The sequence below is a fragment of the Paramisgurnus dabryanus genome, chromosome 1 (assembly GCF_030506205.2).
Source record: "Paramisgurnus dabryanus chromosome 1, PD_genome_1.1, whole genome shotgun sequence".
In the NCBI taxonomy this organism is placed as follows: domain Eukaryota; kingdom Metazoa; phylum Chordata; class Actinopteri; order Cypriniformes; family Cobitidae; genus Paramisgurnus; species Paramisgurnus dabryanus.
In genome coordinates, this window is record NC_133337.1 from 46,460,374 (window position 1) to 46,477,225 (window position 16,852).

Here is a 16,852-nt window from a genome sequence, read left to right on the forward strand (position 1 = left end):
CAGAAAAAGATGCGTCATATTGTTCTTGTAGTGGTAAAGCATTGCATTAGCAGTGCAAAGGTTATGGGTTTGAATCCCAGGGAACACATACTGATAAAATGAATAACAAAAATGCAAGTCACTTTGGATCTTCCAAATGTAAATTTAAAGTAATTTAAAAGCCAAAGATATATACGGTCCAATTAAATATATTTAATTATAGTAGGATATTATAGTGCACAATTTTGGCTGAACTTTAACAGCTACAATAGCCTGACCAACTTAATGGAGAAAAATGGGTTTGACCTCTTCACCCTACAGCAAGTTTGCGCACAAAATCGATCAACTTAAAAATTCGGACGCTCTGTGTGTGTGTGCTACAAACCGGATTAAGCAGCAAAGTAAGAAACAGTTCTCCACCGCGGATGCTTTTGTCCAGTTCCTGAGGTCCTCCTGGGTAATCTTTGTAGAAGATGGTGTGCGTAAAAAGCCCACATGTCTGCCGAGGAAGAACCTGACACACAAAAGCATGCACAATTTCTCAGCATCACGCTATAAAATAATCATTTGTCTTTCCATGTTGAATCTGGACTTGGGCCATGAGATGAGGTTTATACCTGTATGCCATTGTGTATGAAGCCTCTGCGGTAGCGAGCGGGTCTGAGGTGAGGATACTCCTCTGTGCTGGTCACTTTGATGCCCCACACGCTCTTCCAAGCCTCGTACAGCTGACTGTGTACAGGATAAACACCCGAGTGATGGGGGGCTACAGCGTAACCCATGTCTGTGGGGATCCCATGTTCCTGCAGATAGAGGTCAGGGTGGGGTAGCAAGCATAATGGTTAAAAATCTGAGCTGGTAAGTGAAAGGTTGCATTTTCAACAAGTGATCTAACCTACAGATAGTATTTTTGTAACAAGTAAACCATAGGAGGCTTTGATTAAAAGCATCAGCTAAATATTTAGGGGCGGTTTCCCGGACAGCAATTAGATTAATCTAGGATTATGCCTGTGTTATATTAGTAGATTTAAGTTTAGGTTTGTTTGTTAAAACTTTTTAAATGTCCTAAAATAACTAAGGCGTAGTCCTGGATTAATCTAAACCTGTCTGGGAAACCGCCCCATAATGTCTGCATGTTTTTGCTCAAGAATGACAGTGGCTGTATCATTTCTACTGTGAAGATTTGGACAAATATTAAAGATTTAAATGGATGTAAATGTTGTTTGACTAAAAGTAAGCGTTTTCTCAAATCTAAAATGAAAGTAAATATAACGTCCGCGAGTCCGCTACCGTCCTCTGCAGGCATTTTTTATAATACATAATGCTGTTTTTTATATTAATGTTTTGTTTTAATAAAAACAACCATGGTTGATTCTCACGCAATTAGACTTATGAAGTGTCATGAAACATTTTGATAAAAAAAAGTAAATGCAAAGTAAGAGTATCAAAATAAGAAGCATACAGTTACAAACATCTCTTCATGTCCTATTTTGCACATGATTTCAAATGATATCATACAAACCAATTTTGTTGTTTTTTCCACATTTAAGGGGAACATTTTCATTACCGCAACATGACAGTGACTGGATTTGGGTTCTTTGACATGAAAAATTTATAATTAAATTTTTTTTTAAAACTTCAGTGCATGTTATAGATGGTTTCATCGGACGCACGTAAAACACGTCTGGATCCGAACCTTACTTCCGGTTTCGTTTTTTTAATGGTCTGACTAGTTGCTAAACTGATCTCTTGAACAAATGCCTCGTCGAAAATAACAAATGTTTTGGTTTGCTAGGTAATCTATGTGTTGTTTTGTTTGCTTGTTATATAAATAAACTATGTTTAAAGAATTTGTTGTTATTTATTATTAGCGGAGTTTACCGGAAGTTACGTGCGGACCGCGACAGCGGCTTGTTTATGTTGTTACCGCTGAAACGGTCTATACTATAAACATTTACAGTAAAGAAACGTGGTATTTGACAATAATAAGGAATATAAATGTGTCCAAGACCAATTTTCTCATCCTCATCTTTTTTTAAGCACTCAAGGAACTAACATTTTCAACAACAAAAAAAAAAATGGTTGTAAGGGACATAATTGACTGTGACACTCAAGATGGCTACCATGTAAGCAGTTCTTATTTTTTCTCTCCAGATAAAAGTTGAAATTTTGTTTGTCATAGTACCTAAACAACTTTTTAGTTCCGAAACACGAGTTTGTGAATGCATATATTTAATGTAATATCATGTTGCGGTAATGATCATTTTTGAAAAAGATAATAGAAAAAATGTAAATAATTCTTTAGGAAATATTTTTAAATCCTTTAAAAATAATGGTTATAGTAAGTCCAGACCATAATCTTATATTTCAAAAAATTGGCTCCAAGGGCTTTTTAAAAATTCTGATGCTGGACACCTTCTAAATCTGGATTTCGTGAGAATCACCCCTCCCCATGCGTTTAGTTGGTTTTGATACTTTATTTGAACCAGTTATTATTGCATTATTATGTCATTTTCAAGTTTATTGCTTCACAAAAAAAAATTACATTTCTTCATCATCCATTACCAAAATATTGTTAGGGACAGTCCTAGATTAGTTAAAATTTACCAAATTAAATTAACCATTAAACAAACAGAAACCGGAAGTAAAGTTAGAGTGTAAAGTACAACGACAACGCATGTGCATCCGATGAAACAGCCTATATGTATAAACAACACAGATACACAGATAAGTAATCTATTTACCCTTTTAGAGCACAGGGAATAAAGAAAAGTTCATGGCATTTAGTGTTACTCCTGGGTACAACAAATGTCCTGTGCGGCCGAAGCATCCTGTGACGTGATTCAGGATGCATTCAGGATGCAGCGTGACTCTGAATCATCGTCCTTGCAATGTGCATCAACCAGCATCAAGGATCCAACAAAGATTTAATTATGTGTGTTATCTGATCAGGACATCCGAATCGGTACATATACTGACCTGTGCAAACTGCTTGTTGAGTCTCATCTGTTCAGCCAGCACGCTGACGTTGTGGAAGAGGTGAGGTTGCATGTGACTCCACATGTGAGGAAACCACCAGAAATCCTGCCTGTGTCGAAGCAAAGTGTCGTCGCCTTCATCTTCCTCATCTGTACCTGAAGAACAAACAGAGGATAATTGTTTGTTGTTTAAACTTTTAACACATCACTTAGGACAGGACATCATACTGTACCTGTATAGAAAAACTTTCCAGAAAATCCCAAATTAAAGGTGAAATTAGGAACCAGTGAACGGAGTTTGTTCTGTGTGTGAAGCAGCGCCTGGAGAATAAAGAGAAATAAATTACATAGAGAATTTAGATGATAATAAAGATGATAATCAGGTTATCATACATATTATATGGTGTATATATATATATATATAAAACTATTGTAGGATTTAACTAGAGCAAAACCTTATATCCCAATCTGAGTCCCTGTAGATCACAGTAACTGTATAGAGATTGATAGAGTTTTTGTAAGCATCTGAGAAGAAAGGGCTGATAATTAAAAAATAATGTAGTCCTGATATACCATCACATCACTGAGCCCTAGTTACATGAATTATATTAGTGTGTGATATTACACAGGGGATGCACATTAAACAGGTGAAGAGAAAACAAGGAAATTAAGGGGCACAGAAAGTAAACTTTGAGAAGAGAAATAAGTACAGAAAAAATAAAAATGTACTCTTACCAGGAGGAAAAGGCAAGAAAAAGAGAGAAAATCGAGAAAGGAAAGTGAAAACCTCAGGCATGTCATTGCTTTTGGTGTGGTGGGCCACACAGAACCCCCTATGAGAACATATCAGCTTAAATTAAAAAGCGAGCCGGTCTAATTAGCCCCATACCAGCCTACATTCACTACGGAGAGAGAGAGAGAGACACATATTACACATAAGCTCTCTCGCTCTCTCTCTCTTAAACACAATAATCATGACTCTCTACAAACAACAGCGGACAGAAAACATCTCTTATCCGTATTAAGTTTGTTAATTCATTCGCTTCATTTGAGTCATGGAGAAGCGCTGGGATTGTGAATGCAATCGGTGAGCTGCTCTGAGAGAAAGAGCAGGGAATATTTAAACACAAAGCAATGAAGAAGAGCAGAATATTTGATGAAGAAAGAACTGGGTCAGGTCTGATTAAAGTAACAGGTTTGCATTTACAAGTGGTGCTTTGTTGCACCATCTCTGCAGCTATGTTTGGATGCTGCGAGGGGTTGCTAGGGTGCTGCAATGCTGTTTATGTTGTGTCGCGTGTTGTTACTTTTTGGTTCCTAGGATCAATCCCTGCTTTAATGTTACTATGGGATTTTATTCACAAGATCATAGCTCATATAGTTCATATAGCAGACTGACAAAATGTTAACTCTTTCCCCGCCAGCATTTTTAAAAAATTTCGCCAGCACCAGCAATTTTATGAGTTCAATGCCTTCCAGAAAATGTTCTTCTTTAAAATGTAAACATACAAAATATCAAATGAAAGAACAGACCCTCTGCTTTAAAAAATAAAAATGTTTCATTCTTCCTTCATTTGCTCTCTTTTATCACCTCTCAAATATGGGTAGGTTTCTTTAAAAATACCACTTTTGAGCAAAAAGTTGAGATAATTGTTTTTGTAAAGAAGGACTTTTGTTAGAGATCAGATTCAGAGGGATTATCAAAATATACACAGGGTTTAACCGGTTTGCCCTTAGGGAATACTTCCGGGTTTTATACGTCGGGTAAGAGTGCCACCTGGTGGATAATAGCGGAAATGTGGATTGCCGGGAAAACTTGCATTTGGCAGGGAAGCGTTTTCTCTTAAAGGCAGGGTGCATGGAAATTGGAACATTGGAAAAGAGAGTTGGGCCAAGTACCAAAAAAAACACTTGTTTGTCTACTAACCGCCATCATTGCCTGGGTTGCGTTGTGTGGGGCAGGTCTATCAAGAGAAGGTCCAGATTCTATTGGGGTAGGGGCGTGTTTGTTTAGGTGCTTTTAAAAATCAACAATGGCTTTCAGAGATCAGAGCCTTTAATTGACAAGTTAACTCGTCAATGGCGGGGAAAGAGTTAAATGTGACCCTGGACCACAAAAACAGTCATAAGGGTCAATTTTGTGAAAATGAGATTTACCGTATACATCGCCTGAAAGCTGAATTAATAAACTTTTCATTAATGTATGGTTTGTTAGTATAGGATAATATTTGGCAGAGATACAACTATTTGAAAAACTGGAATCTGAGGGTGCAAAAAAATAAGAAAATCGCCTTTAAAGTTGTCCAGATGAAATCCTCAGCAACACATATTACTAATGATAAATACATTTTTGACATATGTACAATAGGAATTGTACAAAATATCTTCAAGGAAAATGATCTGTATTTAATATCCTAATGGTTTTTGGCATAAAAAATATAATATTGACCCATACAATGTATTTTTGGCTATTGCTACAAATATACCCGTGCTATTTTTGACTGAATTTGTGGTCCAGGTGCTACAGTATCTCATTTGCAAGTCGCTTTGGATGAAAAGTGTCTACTCAATATATAAAGGCTAAAAAACTGTGTTTAGTGAGACATGCACCAATTTAAATTTGGCACATTCAAGAAAGTCGCTAACCTTCTGTATTAGCAATACTAATTAGCCAGAACTGCAAATAATTTTTTGTTTTAGCAATGTTTCCACTTGGAAACATCAGTATAATTAGTCCCAGTCTTGGGATCTTATCACATATCTCTCTTTCAGGAATTCATGTAATTACCTCCACATCTGCCACTTTCATGCGTGTCCCCTCCTTCCCAACGAATATATCATCCACATCCACCAGTAAAAATCTGTCCAATGACAAGCTGAGCCGCCTGCCAGTTAAATACCCAACGGCATCCACAAACAGCAGCTTGTGCAACCAGAAAGTCAAGCTACCACCAAACAACACCCGTTGGATCCCATCGTGAAGGCCGAGGTCCTGCACTACCGTAGCCAGCAGCGCCCTCTGTTGGTGTGAATGTGTTGGGAGCTGATTAAGTTCGGTTGGTCTGGGGCTTGCTAACAGAACTGGCTCATAGGTGCTGTGGTTGGACAGGAATATGGTCCAGTTGTCTGCAGGCAAAGGGCCCGGCTCCAGTTCATTAGGTTTGGTGATGTAAAGGAGGGGTGCAGCGGGGTTCACTCTGTAGTCCCAAAGAGGAAGGTTAGAACGGAGGAAAAGAGGAAAGCCTCTTAGCTGAGCGCTGGACGGTGAGTTTTCATTTGCACGGTAAAAGCCGATAATTCCTACTGCGTAGTCTTGGCAGTATTTATCCAGCAATTGCCGATTCCAAGAATCCAAATTGACATACTTGAGCAGATTTTCGTAGACGATGAGCGTGTATCGCCCGCGACCTCGCCACGCCAGAGGCGGCATGTCACCCTTTCCTGGTGCGATTTCGGTACGATAATGAAAACGACTAGACTCTAAAATGGCAACGATCTCCTGTCCGAGTTGGGAGTAGATGCTCTCCACAAACAGCAGGACCACAGGTTCAGTCCGTGAGTTATCCGCCATCCTACCCAAGTGTCTGCGCTGGCTGACCTGAGATGGCAAGAACAGCGGCGCCCTTTGTCCACCACCGACGGAAGATTTCGCAACACAATTACCCAGCGGGAGCGGCAAGGGAGCTTCCTTGATTTTGGGTCCTGCACTGACGTGGTAAGCTAGGTAAGCCATGGAAAGAAGGCAGAAGAGTATCAGCGCTACGATAAGGCGATGAAGACCCTGATGCCTGACAGCTCGTGCCAGCTTCCTCACTCCAGCCATGGCTGCTTTGGCCAAATGGACGGCTGGGGTGAAGTGTAAGGTAAGGAATTAGACAGGAAAATTGTTGCCCTGCCAGGAAACAACAGTTCATTCTAGGTCACCATGGCCCCCATAACCTGCGGCGGATTCGCCGCTTGCCGTATTGTGTATCTTGCTCCGTCCATCCATAAAACAACCCTATGCGTAGGCAACTGGAGACATCACGGCATCACAGTTTAGTTTTTTTAACGTTGCTCTGTTGGTCTTCTGGTGCTTCATAAATGTGGTTGAGCAAGGGGTTTGAGAAATGTATTCTAGCAGAACCGCCTGTTCTTTCTAAAAGACAAAAAACAAGAAAGAAAAGGTTAGAAGGATCAGAACTAATCCTGTATATCTTAATATCCAGGGAGACATTTCAACATCTAGACTCTGGATAAGCCTAAAGCTTTAGGTATTTTCATGGACATGGCTTCAACAGGACATCTTCCTACGAATTTTACGAGATAGTGTTGTGTACTTGTTCTGCAAAACTGCAACATAACAAACTGTACTTAACACCGGCTTACTAATGTTAATAGACTTTGCCTGTGTCCACAATGGTACATTGTGACAGTACAGTAGGTACTGAATTAGATGAAGCATGTACAGTACGAATATGGAATGTGTGAATAAATTCAGACTACATCCGCTATGTTGTTGATACATCACGTGACATAGGTCGTCATCATAACAAGAAGTTAGTCATTAACTGGAATGGCGTTAAACAAGTGCAACTTAACTACAAGGGATGGCTGTTATATATATGTATTAGCATTTGAATAGAGCCGCGTTACCACTTTGGACATTTTTCAAACAACACATTTCCTTCTTTTTTATTGGATATCTCCTCTCCTGGGGACTTACGAGATAGTAAAGTGTCTAACGAATGAACACTTTGGGATCTTGCCGGAAGTAGTAGGTCATCCCGGTCATACTATTTGCCTCGCCTTCTGCTTTTTATATAGTAAAGAAGTATAAGTTTTTGGACGCAGCGGTCACTTAGTTGAACGTATTTCATGAGTTCGCATTAATATGTAATCAATAGAGATTGAGATAAAGCATATTTGCCGCGCTGTCCAAGGGGAGTGCTCCGAGCTCGGCATTTGAGTCCGAACCCAGAGTACACCCCCCTCTTTAAATAGATGAACTAGCTGAGAGTAAAGGGCTCGTTATAGTTGTGCGTATGTCCTACGGCGTAGCCACGGTGGCGTAGGTTCCACGTCAGTTTTCATTTAAACTTTTGCGTCGTCGTCCCCGTCGACGTGCAAACACACCCGCAGACCGCTGGTAGGCAGTATCCACGCATGTAACCACAGTAGCAGCGTGACCGTCAATGAAGAAGTAGCTTGGCAAGTTAACCCACAAACGAAGAAGAAACAGCAACTTGTTGTGTATGATTTGAGAAGACCCGCAATGATGGAAGTAATTAAACAGTGACTTTTGTTGCAGTTTGAGTTATCATTTCTCCACTTGTCCCATCTTTGTTTTCACCGTCGCAAACGGAAATACATATGAAACAAATTTTTTACCTGATGGGAGGGGTTCTGGTGGACCAAAATTTTGCGAGGTGCACGTCAGGCTACGGATAACCTACGGCGTAGCTACGGTGCAGAGCTTACGCACAACTATAAATCGGGCTTATGTGATGGGGTGGAGGGACAGAGGTGAGGTCACGGGACAGAGGTGAGGGAAGGCTATAGACAACTCTTTGCACTGATTGGTTGGTTTACATGACCATCTCCCTCCCGAACTTGGTTAAATAAACTTCATTTTTCAAAAGTTGCTGTGAATATGGACAGGGAGCACTTCATATATCTTTCCTTTTAGTAGAGAAAGGTCATGCCGTGACGTATTAATTGTCTTCATGATACAAATTCATAAGTTCACCAGACTTGAACTTTGCAAAATGTAAAATATCCTTGTACAAGCTTGCGTTTCAGGTCTGACGCATTTGCATGCATATGAATAGAAGTCAATGGAACATTAAGCGTGGTGTGACCACCCCTTAAACAGTTCAAATTGTTTTTAATAAGAACAAATAAATCAATAACAATGTAATAAATATCATTTGTATTACCCTAATTGTGAAAGTCTATATTTCAAATTGGTTGTCAAATTACATATTGAAATTATAATTTTAACATATGTACAAACTTAACTACATTTAAATATATTTAGAATCCTAAAATACAGTGCAAATCTACTGGAAAACACAAATAAATACTCACAGATTGACTCGCACACAAAACACATCTGAACTTAACTTCACTCTCAATAAACTCTAGGTCAAAGAGTCATATCATCTCGAAAAAAAAAAAAAGAAAGAGGCCACTCCATGTCTCCAAAGTAATGTAGGCCAGACATCTGCTGATTTTTCCATTAGACGAGAGGTATAAACACATACTTGATCGCTCACAGAGATACTCACAAAACACACACCCCTGCCCCATTAACACTCAATCCACCCATCATCAAATCTCTCCTACGTCTACATGAGACCTTTTCCCAGGATCCCAAAATAACTCCGCCCCCTGAACCATCTCTCAGTCACGCTCTCCTGATATAAGCTTTCAGGTGTGACTGGAAAATGTGTGCGAGGATTCCAGCGTATATAATGCATAAAAGAAGTGTGTGTGAAGTATGAATGTCAGACGGTCATGAGTTTACTTCTACGATGTCCTCAATGTGACACGTGAACGTTTATTATTGCCTCCTTTGGAAGTTGCAGAAAGGTTTGGTAGATTCAATGCACACCGTTCGGGCCGTACATACGGCAGAGAAACCTGACGCCGTGAGAGTTCACGCTAAGTAGGCCAAGCAACATCCCTACCGAGAGTCCATCTGATGTCATGATCGAGCATAATTTCAGGGCGTCTGTATTCAAAGGACACGGGCGAAAATCATTAAGTTTGACACACTGCATTAGGCTTCTATTAAGTAATGGCTTAAAATTCCCTCTCGGCTTGTATTAGTTAAAATGTGCAGGACAAGCATTGTATATGAAGTCTTTCTGCTCCAGAGATCCACGGTTCCATTAATGCGGCACATTTTAATGATTAGTTTCTGAAAGAAAAAAACTAAATGGCTTAGCGTGGGGAAGTTTAAAGAGATAAAATATAAGCTGACTTTGCCATTTTGGATTACATTATACTTTATAAATGGATATAACCAGTTGCCAAGAAATTACTGTGATAACTGTGTGCTACGCAGTAGAAAGCCTATGACAGCCAGATAATGTACAACTACACTAATGTCTTTTCATCTGGGAATGTCATATTTTTTCTCCATAGCTTCTTTATTTTTTAAGATTTGAACAAAAACAGCGCAGCAGCTGTGACTGCAAAACTTTATACTCCGTGACTCCACAGAGACTAATGCAGAAGGCCTGAACCAGTTTAGCCCGAAGGTGCCTCGGGGTACCGGCCTCATGTCACACGAGACCCCTCAAGACGGTTTCTTCCCACGGCACTCAGGAAACTGATTCTGCACACGTTTGATTTCGGTGTACGGTTCGATCTATGAAGTTATTATGGCCAATAGGGTTCATCTCTGCCATGCAAAGGCAGTCAGGGTTGTGTGTCTAGCCGGGAGGAGAAAGGCTCTATGGGACTGTTCTTCGTCAAATCTGTAAGCCATCGGCTCTCAACGGCTTTATATAAAGACTGCTCGTGTCTGGTGCCTTCTGGTTAAAACTTGATCCACAGGTAAAATAAGGACAAGAATTGTGCAGAAGGTGTAACAGCAACAGAGTACGGGTGGGCGGGGCAAAAACAAAACCGGAGTTAATTGTAATACGGACCGTTTGCATTGTTGCAAGGTTGAGTGATAAGTTGTTTCTGTATTGTTTTCATGCTGCCAGAAGACGGTCTCTCACAAATTTATGGAAAGGTATCATGTTTTTCCATAGAGTTTTTGATGAACTTTCCATAAATTTGTGGAAAAAAAAACATTTGATGAAAAAATTGGTGGCATGCAAGTAAATTTTTTCATCAAATGTTTTTTCGGGTGTGTGGCTCGGGTGTGTAAGATATTAAAATCCAATGCTATGTCATATTAATCAGTGTCTTGTTGACTAAAACACAGCATCGTTTTGAAATATGTCTGCAGCTCTTAGCAACCTTTTTGGTGGGCTTAAAAATATTTTGACACAGCGGGGTTAATTGTAAAGCTGTGTTATAACTAACCCCTCAGCACTTACGATATGAAAACTGCTAACGTTAGCCTAATTCTTGTTGTTGTTTTAAATAAGCTACACACTAATGATCGCTGGCTGCCAACAAAATAAATGTGCCTGTCTTATCAAAAATCGTGTGTCAAAATGTATTTTTGTTCATATCTTTAATATTGATTGAATAAGGTCATGTTAAAGATTAAAATCATAATGAAATTAATGCCTAAAATCAGACTTTGATGCTCATTATCTCAGAATTTGATTTTGAGACTATAGTATGGTTTTTACAGACTAGGTCACATATACATGTTTTTTTTTTTTTTTGTCATAATTGTGCTGCTTTTCCTTACATATTTATACATTTGTATCCATTTATAATTGAACTATGGTTAGATTAGGAATATTTAGTGTAGATACCCATCTATATAGACAGATATATGAGCAATATTCACTTCAAATATATAGACAAAATAGTATTGAAATATTTGCTTGCAAACTTAATTTTTAGCAAGTGTTACAACTAACCCCCTCCCTGTTACAATTAACCCCACCTATGGGGTATTTGTAACATTTGCACTTCTGTCATGTGTGGCGTAAGAATGGTAAGTAATAGATACAAACTTCAAATGGTCATTTGTAGCAGAATTGTGTGTGTTGCTTGTGTAAAAATAAAATTAATCAAACTCTAATATTTTTTAATGATTGTGCCAAAACCAAAAAGGTTTTAAGTTGTGCCCCGCTCTCCTAATAAGAGAAGCAATTGAACTTGCCAGATGAGACTTGAGGCCAGTTAAAGGGATAGTTCACCCAAAAAATAAAATTCGGTCATTGTTTACTCAAATTTGTGTTGTTTTAAACCTGTTTGAGTTTCTTTATTCTGTTCAGTACAGAAGAAGATATTTTGATAAATGACGATAACCACACAGCTGACACCACCCATTTACTTCCATATTATTTGTTTTTCCTACTATGGAAGTCAGTGGATACTGTCAATAAAATATCTTACTTTGTGTTCAACAGAAGAAAGAAACTTTTACAGGGTTAGAACAACATGAGGGTGAGTAAATGACAGAATTTTCATTTTTGGGTTAACTAACTACCTTTAAAGGGATAGTTTGGCCAAAAATGATATTAAACCCATGATTTACTCACCCCCAAGCTGTCCGAGTTGCATATGTCCATCGTTGTTCAGACAAACACATTTTCGGATATTTTAGAAAATGTTTTAGATCTTTCAGTTGATTAAATGTAATGTTACGGGGTCCACCCATAGTCCATGACCTTCAAGTCCAAAAAAGTGCATCCATCCTTCACAAATTAAATCCAAACGGCTCCAGGATGATAAACAAAGGTCTTCTGAGGGTAATCCGCGCGGTGTTGTTGTAGAAATATCCATATTTAAAACTTTATTAACGTAAATAACTACCTTCCGGTAGCGCCGCCATCTTAGTTGCGTCCGCATTCAGGATGAGAGCTTACGCAGCCTACGGAGGCTACTCTGCTGCTGCTCTGTGCCCCCGCCCTCCGAATTTGTCATACGTCACTAAGAAAAGTGCGTACACTACGCTAATACTCTCTCCTGAATACAGAGGAGTCTAAGATGGCGGCGCTACCGGAAGGTATTTATTTTCGTTAATAAAGTTTTAAATATGGATATTTCTACAACAACACCGCGCGGATTACCCTCAGAAGACCTTTGTTTTTCATCCTGGAGCCGTTTGGATTTATTTTGTGAAGGATGGACGCACTTTTTTTGGACTTGAAGGTCGTGGACTATGGGTGGACCCTGTAACATTACATTTAATCAACTGAAAGATTTTCTAAAATATCCGAAAATGTGTTTGTCTGAAAAATGATGGACATATGCAACTCGGACAGCTTGGGGGTGAGTAAATAATGGGTTTAATATCGTTTTTGGCCGAACTATCCCTTTAAGCTTAAAGTCTATCTGCAGTCAAGCATTTTATCAGTTAATACTCATCTTTGATCATTATAATAGCATAAGTAACCGCTTTACCCATCACAGTAATTTCTTCATGATTTAAAACAGCTTTAATATAACTCTGCCTCATTTAGTATACACAGATTTATGAAAATGCAAATTAGTCACCGCCTCTACTCAATCATAGAGCTTGGACCATAGATATATATGTAACTAGATGCTACATTAAGCAATTAATGTTAACAGATTACAGCATTCAACCTGCATGTGTGAGCAGCACAGAAGCAGAGCTGAAGCTGTGCAGCATCCATACATAACATCTATAACTCAAACTACTGATCCACACGTGTTGATATGATTGGTTACATGTTTGTTGGAAACCAAGATGATTTTAAACAGCAGAAATTAGAAAATACTCAATAGTGTGGAATGAATTTGCATATGGCTATTAAAAACATATCAACAACAATACAAAACCTGATGTTCTTCAATAAAATCAATAGTAATAAAAAATAAAAGTAATACAGGAGGATGTGGTACTTTGTAAATATACCTCAGTGACAACTTTGGTATTGTTCCCTGGCAGCTGCTTTCTATGAAGATAAAGTACAAAATAGATCATAATGCACAACATAAAAAGTAAAAGAAAGAAAGAAAGAGAGTGAGTGAGTGAGAGATGAAGATACCATAAAACTCCATCTCTCTATCTTCTAAATCACATAAGGCACACAGAGATTATCGTTCTCATTAGCCAATGATAAATATTTAACAGTGGAAGATTAGAGTTTTATAGTTCTCCATTAGCCAGGATATTCATCAAATGAATTTAAAAAAGTGTAAGAGAGAAGATTAAGCAGAAACCCAATGTTACAGTGAAAGTGAGAAAGAAAAATGCAAGTCTGCTTCGAACTGTTTATGGGATATAGCAGCATCCTTGTAAGATAAGGTCAACATGTGCTCAGAGAAGATTACTGAAGAACAATGACTGTGAAACTTTGTATCAAACTTTTGTTTTCAACTTTCACATCCACACTTACATCTAAAAAGGTACAGAATCCGATGTTTGGTTAAAAAATTCATTCCTGAACAGCTCACAATCCCATCAATTCTTGATGAATTAAACTAAGCCCTGTTCCCACGTTTCTTTCCCGTTGAATATCCTGAAATACGTCACATTACAGTGTTTAAAAACATTGTGTATGCGTTTTATGTTGGCTGCCTGTAACCCATTTTACGCAGGAGTAATCCAGATTCACAGGAGCAGATACTCAAGAATCCCCTGTCAAAAGTGTCTTTTCATCTTGGTCAAAGCAAACGCTGCCTTACACAACCAATGCACATATACACATACCCTGATGAAGGGCTTCATTTGAAACGATGAGCTGCGGAGAGCCCAGAGATGATGGAAGTAAATGAAGGAGAGGATGTGAAGGGAGGAGACAGCGAGTGTTTAGGTTTTAGAGAAGAACACGTGTCTGCATGTTGACACAGGAAAATATGAAAGGTGGTTTGCACATGCTGTGTTCTTAGTCGTAAGATTTCTAACATAAGACAGGAATGTTCTTTGGGTACCCTGCGGACATTTATGTGGCCTTCACAGACACTTTAAAACATTAAACAATTTCATGCATCGTGTAACATAACAATTACGTAATCTCAGTATACTATTTTGACTGAGGTGGGTAGGTCCTATAACATGGCAAATTATTGTGTTGTTAAAAGATGTGTGAACCCTGATGTATAAAAGACCTGTGACCCTGGAAAACAAAACCAGACATAAGGATACTTTTTAAAAAATTGAGATTTATACATCTTATGAAAGCTGAAAAATAAGCTTTCTATTGATGTATGGTTTGTTAGGATAGGATAATACTGTTTTTTGCAGAGATACAACTATTTAACCCTCATAAGCCCAGATTTTCCTACGTTAGGTCCTTGGGGGTAAAAATAACCGCAGAAATTAAAAGAGTAATTACAAAAATATATACATTTTTAATCATACAAATAATATATCAATTTTAAATAAATTCCTCAACTACACCATAAGCTTGCCTGTAAAATATCACATTTTAATGAAAATTTCACATAAATTATGATCTCAATTTGATTTAAATTGTTTTTAGATATTGATCTAGATGTTATGTGTTAAATTTGGTCATCAGATGCACATAGAGACCCATTCATTTCACTGGATGTGGCCAACTGCTCAAATCACTACTTTAGTGATACATTTTGTAAATTTATGTATATATAAACATCAGAAAGGACATTAAAAATAAATATTATTTCAAATAGTAGATTTTTTTGTAGTTTTTGATGCATTTTAAAATGTCTGCCACAGAAATTTTACTGAATTTAAGTGTGTGTGTGTGTGTGTGTGTGTGTGTGTGTGTGTGTGTGTGTGTGTGTGTGTGTGTGTGTGTGTGTGTGCACGCGCATCTGGGTTGGTATATTTGGTTTACGGGGACATGAATAAGGTATAATGATATGTTCACTATGCTATAACCATGGTTTACAGGTACACAGGAAATGTCCCCATAAACTGAAAAGCTAAAAAAATACTAAATGGTAGTTTTTCATAGATTAAATACTGCCAACAGATTTTTGTGACATTGGGGTTAGGGACTGGGGTAGTTAAGGGGAATAGAATATAACAGTTTGTACAGTAGAAAATGCATTACGTCTATAATATATAAGTCCCCTTAAACCACATATGCCAACATGTGTGTGTGTGTGTGCGTGCGTGTGTGTCTGTGTGTTTGTGTTATTGAGCATGTATTTCTATATTGCATTTGTGCTCTAGTACCAGGGCTACTTTCTGTGTTGAAATTTTCAGATTTATTCTAGGTGAATTAATTTTTTTTTTTTTTACAAATAAAAAGAAAAAAAGGTTTTTTGCATTTCCCATTCATTTTCAATTGGGGGACATGATCATGGAACATGATCTGTACTTAACTCTTTCCCTGCCATTGACGAGTTATTTTGTAAATTTAGAGAAAACACTTCCCTGCCAAGTTTTTACGTCAATCCATATTTCCGCTATTATCCAGTAGGTGGTGGCCTAACCCAACTTATAAAACACTTAAGCATCCACTGATCCAATAATAGTAAAAACTCTGTTTGTTTTGATCATTGTTTTGAATCTGATCTTTAACAAAAGTCCTTTACAAAAATGCAATTATCTCGGCTTTCTGCTCAAAACTTAAACAAATAAAGATAGGATGAAACAGGTTTCTTTGTTTGAAAGCAGATGGTCTGTTTTATCATTTGATATATTGTATGTTTATATATTTAAAGAAGAATTTTTTTTGGAAGGCATTAAGATGTTGTAAAAAAATGTCACTTTTTTAACTTTTTTTAAAATGCAGGTGGGGAAAGAGTTAATATCCTAATCATTTTTTACATACAAATTTTTTGATAATTTTGACCCATACAATGTTTGCTATTACTACAAATATACTAGTGCTACTTATGACTGGTTTTATGGTCCAGTGTCACATTTTACCTTGCCATTGTTCCTTTAAACATTTTTATTTATTTGTAAACATTTTTATGTATGATCAAATAGCAACCTGAATAATTTTACCAGTATGAGTACTTTTGACACCCCTTAAACACTTCACTAACATACACAGAAAAAAAACGAACTCCTGGTTTCCCACATGTTCAGTCTCACTGTGCGGTAAACAAACCGCTAAAGTGAACTGCTTGATATTTATGTGAACTGTTTCATTCAAATCAATACTAGGTCAGCCGTGATGGAGGGCAGCTTCCCAAGGGTCTTTCAACAGTTGCTAGTACAAGGCTTTAGTGGACACCTAGCCAAGGCCACATACATTTTAATGAAATCTTTTATGGTTTCACATGAGATACAAGGTTTCCAAAAATTCTTCTCGCCCATCTGCCTGATCCCACTGTCAGTCAAAACCGAGATGACCGCA

The 16,852-nt window shown here is 38.0% G+C and overlaps 1 protein-coding gene across 7 annotated transcripts in view; it reads right to left on the minus strand.

Annotated features, from left to right (window-relative positions):
- ndst2b (N-deacetylase/N-sulfotransferase (heparan glucosaminyl) 2b) overlaps window positions 1–16,852 on the minus strand; it is an 85,718-nt gene that overhangs the window by 9,683 nt on the left and 59,183 nt on the right. For 4 of the 7 annotated variants that reach the window (XM_065262500.2, XM_065262496.2, XM_065262499.2 and 1 more), the window contains 5 exons: window positions 5,746–7,095; window positions 3,191–3,278; window positions 2,959–3,113; window positions 597–782; window positions 365–493 (listed from right to left, as the gene is read on the minus strand). In XM_065262500.2, coding sequence (XP_065118572.2) covers window positions 365–493; window positions 597–782; window positions 2,959–3,113; window positions 3,191–3,278; window positions 5,746–6,780 — 1,593 coding nt within the window. In that variant the 5' untranslated portion in view covers window positions 6,781–7,095. Of the gene's footprint in view, window positions 1–364; window positions 494–596; window positions 783–2,958; window positions 3,114–3,190; window positions 3,279–5,745; window positions 7,096–9,026; window positions 9,148–13,464; window positions 13,505–16,852 lie in introns of those variants that run through there. The other 3 variants (XM_065262501.2, XM_065262498.2, XM_073815150.1) reach the window with 2 other exon arrangements.